Genomic DNA, 7,323 nt, shown 5'->3' on the forward strand with positions numbered 1-7,323 from the left:
TTTATAACATATTCTTTGCTGCAAGTTTCTACTCAGACGAAATATTATTTTAACAAGGAACACTTGCATGGCTAGGTTTCAATATGTGAAATTGGTTGAATTTGTTAGAACTGACCTTCCATGAACAAGGGAAGCATTTTGTCAGCCCTATATCAACTCTATGTAAGATAATGGGTTGATTTTACACCAAATAAAAAATAAAATAAAATAAATGTCGTACAATATGGTATTCTTCCAGTGCAATTATCACAAGAAACAATTTCATCTGTCTCAATAAACAAGACTTAGCACAGATGAAAAGAAATGCAGGTCCAAGTATATGTAATCCCACGAATTGAGAGACTTCAATGAAAGAGAAGTTTTTAATATTTGATGATAAATTGAATTTAATATTTGGTGGGATTATTGGTTGTGAAAAGAAATATGTTGCTATATGATCAAATATATCCGATTTTTTCATAATTTGACTATATATATTTTAAATTATTATTCCTTTTTCCCCCTTATAGTGAGAAGTTTTTAAGAATCCTAGTATCAAATGGAACCAACAATTCAATTTTGACAATGAATTGCTCTGCCTTTAGTGCCCCTTAACAAACTGAAGGACATCTACACACTTGAGCACTTATTTGGGAACCATGGCAAAGACTGGTTACGTAACATAGCAGCAACACTTAGGTGGTGTTTGTTTGCGCTATTTTTCAGTGCTTATTGTTGAAAAAAATTAAATTCAGCACTTTTGTCAAAATAGCGCGTTTGTTTACTCGTGCTTATTGCTGAAAATAAGTGAAAAAAATTCAGCACTATTTTGATGCTGAAAAAAAGTGCTGAAGCGGTAAGCACTTCCCTTTTTTCAACACGGACAAGTATGCCCTTTGTTTTTTTGAGCATGGACAAGTATGCCCTTATTCTTAAAAGGATATTACCTCTTATATCCCATGGATAAGTATATAAACACCCTACAAATTAATAAATCCACACCATAGCTAAATTATTTTGTCTTATATAGGTTAAAAGTTTTGGAATGAGTTGATTTTTGGTGAGGATGATCTCTACAATGAGGAGATTATCCTCACAAAAAATCAGCACATCTTAAAACTTCTAACCCTATCAAAACAAGTTCAAGAACCGTAAATTGTCCACTTTTTTTTTTTTGAAAACTATTTTTAACAAGTTAGAAGTTTCAAAATAGGCTGATTTTTGGTGAGGATGATCTCTATATCATATAAACCATCCTCACTAAAAATTTGCTCATTCCAAAAACTTTAATCCATATAAAACAAAACAAAAAATGGCTATAGTGTGGGTTGCCCTTATTAATTCATAGGGTGCTTTTATAATTACACATCCTTCATTTCCATCGAATATTATTCATCCAAAATTAAGTTCTTTTAAAATTGATTTCAAATTTTGGTGACTTGTATGACATTATTATTTTTAATTTGAAATTTGTGGGCTTTTATAAATAGAAATTATTATTTATAAATTGAAGATTTGAGTATTATTTATTATTTAAAAATAAATTATATTTTAATTTTATAAGAAATAATATATTTTATTGTGTTTGATAATAAATAAGCATTTGAAACATGTAAACAATGTATAATATGATTGTAAGAGTAACAAAGACAATTTATCAGTTTCAGCAATGTGTAACAAACATGATTCAGCATCTAAACAAACAACTTTTTCAGCACTTAAATTCAGCGCTTAATGCTATTCAGCACTTATTTTTTTCAGTTTAACAAACAGCACCTTACTTAACTGTTGCATATCACACTGTAATTTCCTCTTTCTTAGCCCATAGCATGACAAGAGAGAATCCCATAAGAGACATGATCACAACCTACAAATCACAGCAATCACAAGTGCTTTACTCAAAAGAACTCCAAAATATTCCAACATGAGAGATTTAAAGGACCAGTCAATCCATTAATGTGCATTATGCTACATGTGTATCTATCATTAAGCATATATGGAAAAATGTATAATAGGAATATTAACAAATAATATTTTATAGTCTATATATTTAGGTAGCAACAGATTTTTATTGCTTCAGCATCTGAAGTCAACCGTGGTCAAGAAGAACTGAAAGGATAGATGACCTTATTGCCTCATTTTGTGCTAGATTGTGAATATATTGATGCACCCCTCTTCAAAAGAAGGGGAAGGAATTCAAGGATGAATAAATAAGAGTGATTTCTAAGTTTTATTATATTTTGCTTGACAGTTCGAATTCTGGCTAACGATGCCTTATATTAGGATAGTAGGGAGAGTTTTAGAAAATTAAGTGATTTGTAAGGGGAGCAACTAGAAATAGGGGTGTATTGTGAAATTGATTCCCAAGTTACCGTTTTTTTCTTTATTTTCCCTTTCTTCACATTATTTTTCTTGGCAGATTCCTTAGTACTCTATACGGAATTATGCAGGCTTAGGGTTTCAATTGAAATAAGATGTTAAGGAAAACCTTCACTCAAAATTCAGCTCCATAAAGCACATGCAGTCTTGTTGCCATCTTATGCAATTTTCCTTTTAATTTGATTACCTTTATCTCCTATTTATCGGTGTCCTTACTCATTATTGAAGTTGCACTCTTCATACTCTTTCTAGGTTCTATCTATATATTGGCCATATTAAGAAAATATTTGAAGTTTGAACACCAACTTATCCAATGTTAAATGTGATTCTATGAGGACATTAATCAAATCAATTGAGATGTGTATACCATTCTTATCCTGAGATGCCCTTGACATTAATCATCTATTTAATATTCCTCTTCAAGAATGCATTATCAAGCAAGGTCATTAATCAAATCAATTGAGACATGTATCCTGTTCTTATCTCGAGGGGCCCTTGACCTGAATCATCTATTTACTGTTCATCTTCAAGAATGCATGACATAGATATAACTGACAATTTTGTTCATATCCACTATAAATACTTCCATGCCCATCCTTTTTGAACTTCCTCACTCTTTGTTAGAACCTTCAACTTGCGTGTTCCTCCTAACTTGGGCTGTTATTGGTCTTTCTGGCACATGACCAAATCATCTCAATCGACTTTCCTTTAATTTATTATTCGTTACTGAAACTACTACTGCAATTTCACAAGTTATACAAAGAAGGTGAATACAACACCTTTTTTACCGAAACAAAAAAAAAAATGAACCTAATATTACCTACACACCTATACAAGTGACTATAAAATTGGTAAAACAGTCAAATTATTGACTTACAGAGATTGCTGGTGGCACACCAACAAGTGGATCTTGGAAAAACCTGTTTGCAAGTGCAAGAGCTAGAAGACTGCTTTGCATCCCTGAAAAAGAAAAAGAAAAAGAAAAAGAAAAAGAAAAAAATACTGAATTAGCAATCCATATGCTATGGCACAGATGACATAGAAGTGTATTACCTGTCTCAAATGACATTGTTCTTTGCAGGGCTTTCACATCAGGTGCCTTGGCAAAGAAGAGACCAGTGAGGGAATAGCCAGCAACGAAGGATGACAAATGAAATCCAACAATGAGCAACAAAATGGTCATCCCAAAAGGGGACAAAACAGCCTTAATGTTTATTGCCAGTGGTGAACCAACGCAGAGAGCTGTCACAAAAACAGATAGTGGAGGCAACAACGGTCGAATTGCTTCACAAATCCACGGAAAGAACCTGTCATCCACAGAGAGACTAGGTAAGAACTTTATGCTAAAATTGTCATTCTATTGTACAAGAAGGTTGTGGCACCCAATCAAGAGACTTTATGCTGGACCATTAGACCATCCAAATGTGCAACAGATCAGATGGTTGTAATAATCTGAAGTTGAATTTTATCTCTCAGATCATGTAGATGGGATTTGTAAAATAGTAGAAACTTGCATGTATGCCATGTGACCTGAAATTCCATATAGACAATACTCTCAGTCTATTATACTCAGCCTGTAAGTTTACCCAAATGAACAGCACATGAAACAAGTAATCATAGATTCAAGGAGGCATGGGACAGATTCATATTAATTTTTTTCCAACCAGCCAATCTTTTATCACAGTTAAAAGAAAACTAAAATTTAGATTGGTCCCACGCTCCTAGAAGTACCACTGTATACAGAGATTATCTCACTCTCTAGGTCAATTTGAATACAAAGGACATGACAGTTAACCAACCAACTACTCCAAAGGACCGATCTGTTGGAGATAGGGAGAACTATGAATATAAGAGGGTCACACGACTTAACTGGGGAATGACACACCCCGAGAATGGAGGAAAATATACACTCAACACTCCCACTCACCAATAAGGGTGGAAAGAATTGAACCCGTGCTAGCTCTCTGATACCATGTTAACCGACCAACTAGTCTAAAGACCGGTCAGTTGGAGAGGGGGAGAACTATGAATATAAGAGGGTCACGGGATTTAACAATGACCACTTAAGTAGTCACGATAGTCAACCTTCCCTTACTCGAGTGAGGAGATCAACCTTCAATTAATATAAATCCCAAGAAACATAACTAATTCAAACTATTTTTCAGGCCCAAACAAAACTGGTTAATGTCAAATATCCAAAAAATATCTGAAAAGGAAGAATAGGTGCAAATGCCTATACCTATTTAAAAGCAGGCCTGCAGCAATGGGTGCAACTACAATCTGGGTTATACTGGACACCATTCCTTTTACATCAACCGGCAACCTCTTTCCGATGAGCAACAAAGACAAGGCTGGTGTAACCAAAACTGCAGTGGCGGTAGATAGTGATGTCATGACAATGCTTAGAGGGGCCATTGGTGGGTCTGTTAGGAAAGTTGCATAATTTGAAAGCTGGGCTCCACTAACGCAAGATGTCAACATGATTCCAGCACCTGATTTAAAGATTCATAATCATCAAGTTAACATCCTTTTCCCAATTTTAGGAAAAAAGAATAAAATATGAAATAAATCGAATTCCTCACCTAGAGAAGTTGGAAGATTGAAAACTGATACTGAGATTGTACCAAATAGGTACCCAAGGAGAGGCTTTATGAAGAACTGCCCAACATATCCAGTAAAAATGGCAGCTGGTCTGTTGACTGCTTCAACAAAATCCTTTTCCCTTGAGTTAACCCCAACAGCAAACATCAGAAACCCCAGTGCTGGTGCATAGTACCTGAAATTGACTTCCATACATGTCAGGGCACAGGTTAAGTTGATTCCATTTGTATTTGGCATACAATCTTATGGAATCTAGGCAAGATGAAATCCAAAACAAAGTCTCGAAGAAATCAGTGTCATTGCGGGCTACACATTTTTGAGAATAGAAAGAAAATGCATTGGATACATTCTCACGCAGAGCTGCCGGTGAAAAACATTGTTATTCCAGCACTTATGGTTTAGATTGCCTTTAAAGTCGGTAAATGCATGAAAAAGAAGGTTAAGAAGAACAATTGTTTGCATACCACATTGGAGTGTCTCAAATATTTCCATTTCCAAGCTGACCAAAATTGAACGTAATGCATTGTCATGGGAAGTCAACACTCACAAGTTCACCAATTTTTCAAGTCTAGCATAATTGTAACTCACAAAGTAGTATGCTCAAGTGGACTCAACCTGATGGTCGGATACAAAGATAGTATCGAAAAAGATCTTGGGATGTCATACATAATCCCACATCTTTTGTAGTCACAAAGGAGTTGACGGTACACAAGTCATCCCATTTGAATTTGAATCTTTTGTGGGAAATTGAAGCCATGTAATTTGAATCTTTTTTTTTTTGCCCCGAGCATCATCCCATAAACCCATGAATTTCCAAATGCTTCTTTCAAAAGAGTATGAGAAAAGCCAATGGAATCAATTTTACTAAGACCAACAAGATCATCGAAGAAGGACTGAAAATCAAAACTAAAAACTAGTCAAAAAGGTTTAACTCAATCAATCACTCAAGAGAAACAAATATTGTTGCTTAAAGAAACATAAAGTAAAAAAAAGGAAGAATCTTGATTTCTTCCTTTAATTAGGACAATAAATGGGCTAAAATTCAGGACCTAGAGTCGCAGCATATCTCAAACTCTAGTTCAAGAACTCCAATCCAAATCCGATTGACTAGATCCAAAGGTATTTGATCTACGCTAGTTTTTCTTGTTATTTTGTTTAGTTCATCTCCGGGAAATTTTTCAAAAAAAAAAAAAATCAGGAAAATTGCAAGGATTATACAAGAAAGATTAGAAATGCTTTAGTCCAAGAAATATACCATTCAAACTAATGAGAATTAAAAAGATAAAAACGCGCCTGGTTGTAAACCATGTGAAAGAAGGTGGAAAGACAAGAGCCAACACTGTACTTGCAAGAACGACATGAGGAATAAATGAATTTGCTTTCTTTAGAATCTTCAAAACATCAACATCGTCCTTTTGCGTAATCTCCTGAAAAAAAAAAAATTGAAAAGTATATCAAAATCGCCAACTCGATTGATACAAACAAATCAATGAAAAAGTCACAAAGATCTATCAATCTAATTATAATACTCAGATATTCTCAATTAAGCTGTCGAGTTGAAAAAAAGAGAACCTGAGTAGAATCGGGTTCGAAAGAATCCGACACCTTCTCTGATACACATTTCCTGACTATCAAAAGAAAAGTAGAATATGCCATTAAAGGAAAATCAAAGAAATAGAACGAAAACAGAGAGAAAATAGAAAGATTCAAACTCACTTGGTGAAATTAAGTACGGAAATCTCGGAAACCCTAGAGATTGAAAATCAGCAAAGAGAAATCAAATAGGTGTAGTGAAGATCGATCGAAAGTGAGAGTAGAAAACGAAAGATTAACAGACCTGATGATGACGAAGATTTACTGGAGAATTTTGGCGGGAAAAAGAGAATTCGATCTTCTTTTCGGGTCGAGAAATTTGAAAGAGAATGCGAGAAGAATGGCCGTTGGATCCGACACTGAAGTTGGAGACTGAGATTCATTTTCAAGCGTACAGAGAAGAAGAGAGAGAGCGCGACAGTCTTCAAGGATTTTTCTAGTTTTTACCAGAACGTCGGATTCATTGGCTGCACAGATGAAAGAATAATTACAAAACCACCCCACGAATTCCTGAATTTATTTTGATGAGATTAGAAATTTTAAAATATGCTGATTTTTTTATGAATGATAACCTCATCATAAAGGTCATCTTCGAAAAAATAAATAAATAAATAAATTTATTTGAAAACTTATAACCCACATAAGATAAAATAATTTGATTATGATGTGGGTTGCCCTTATTAATTCGTGGGGTGTTTTTATAATTACTTACGATGAAAGCCTACTATGCCATGATTTCTATAGAAAAATGTTAAAAGACTTTTTACCACA

General features: G+C 34.3%; 1 protein-coding gene across 2 annotated transcripts; it reads right to left on the reverse strand.

Moving 5' to 3' along the window:
* Positions 1-448: 448 nt before the first annotated feature.
* Positions 449-7,100, reverse strand: LOC147389547 (putative sodium/metabolite cotransporter BASS5, chloroplastic). Of its 2 annotated transcripts, XM_086418117.1 has the most exons (10): positions 6,797-7,100; positions 6,676-6,708; positions 6,532-6,587; positions 6,253-6,386; positions 4,941-5,134; positions 4,598-4,850; positions 3,412-3,665; positions 3,236-3,318; positions 1,756-1,846; positions 449-673 (listed from the first exon to the last, which is right to left on the reverse strand). In XM_086418117.1, exons 1-9 carry the CDS (start codon positions 6,933-6,935, stop codon positions 1,775-1,777), a joined length of 1,218 nt encoding a protein of 405 aa, XP_086274243.1. In that variant the 5' UTR covers positions 6,936-7,100; the 3' UTR covers positions 449-673; positions 1,756-1,774. The 2 variants fall into 2 exon arrangements, with proteins under 2 accessions (XP_086274243.1, XP_086274242.1); XM_086418116.1 differs by lacking the exon at positions 449-673 and having other exon boundaries at positions 1,576-1,846; positions 6,797-7,099.
* Between the last annotated feature and the right edge of the window lie 223 nt (positions 7,101-7,323).

The sequence above is a fragment of the Akebia trifoliata genome, chromosome 12, assembly GCF_017979445.1.
Source record: "Akebia trifoliata isolate Shusen 1 chromosome 12, ASM1797944v1, whole genome shotgun sequence".
Classification (NCBI taxonomy): Eukaryota; Viridiplantae; Streptophyta; class Magnoliopsida; order Ranunculales; family Lardizabalaceae; genus Akebia; species Akebia trifoliata.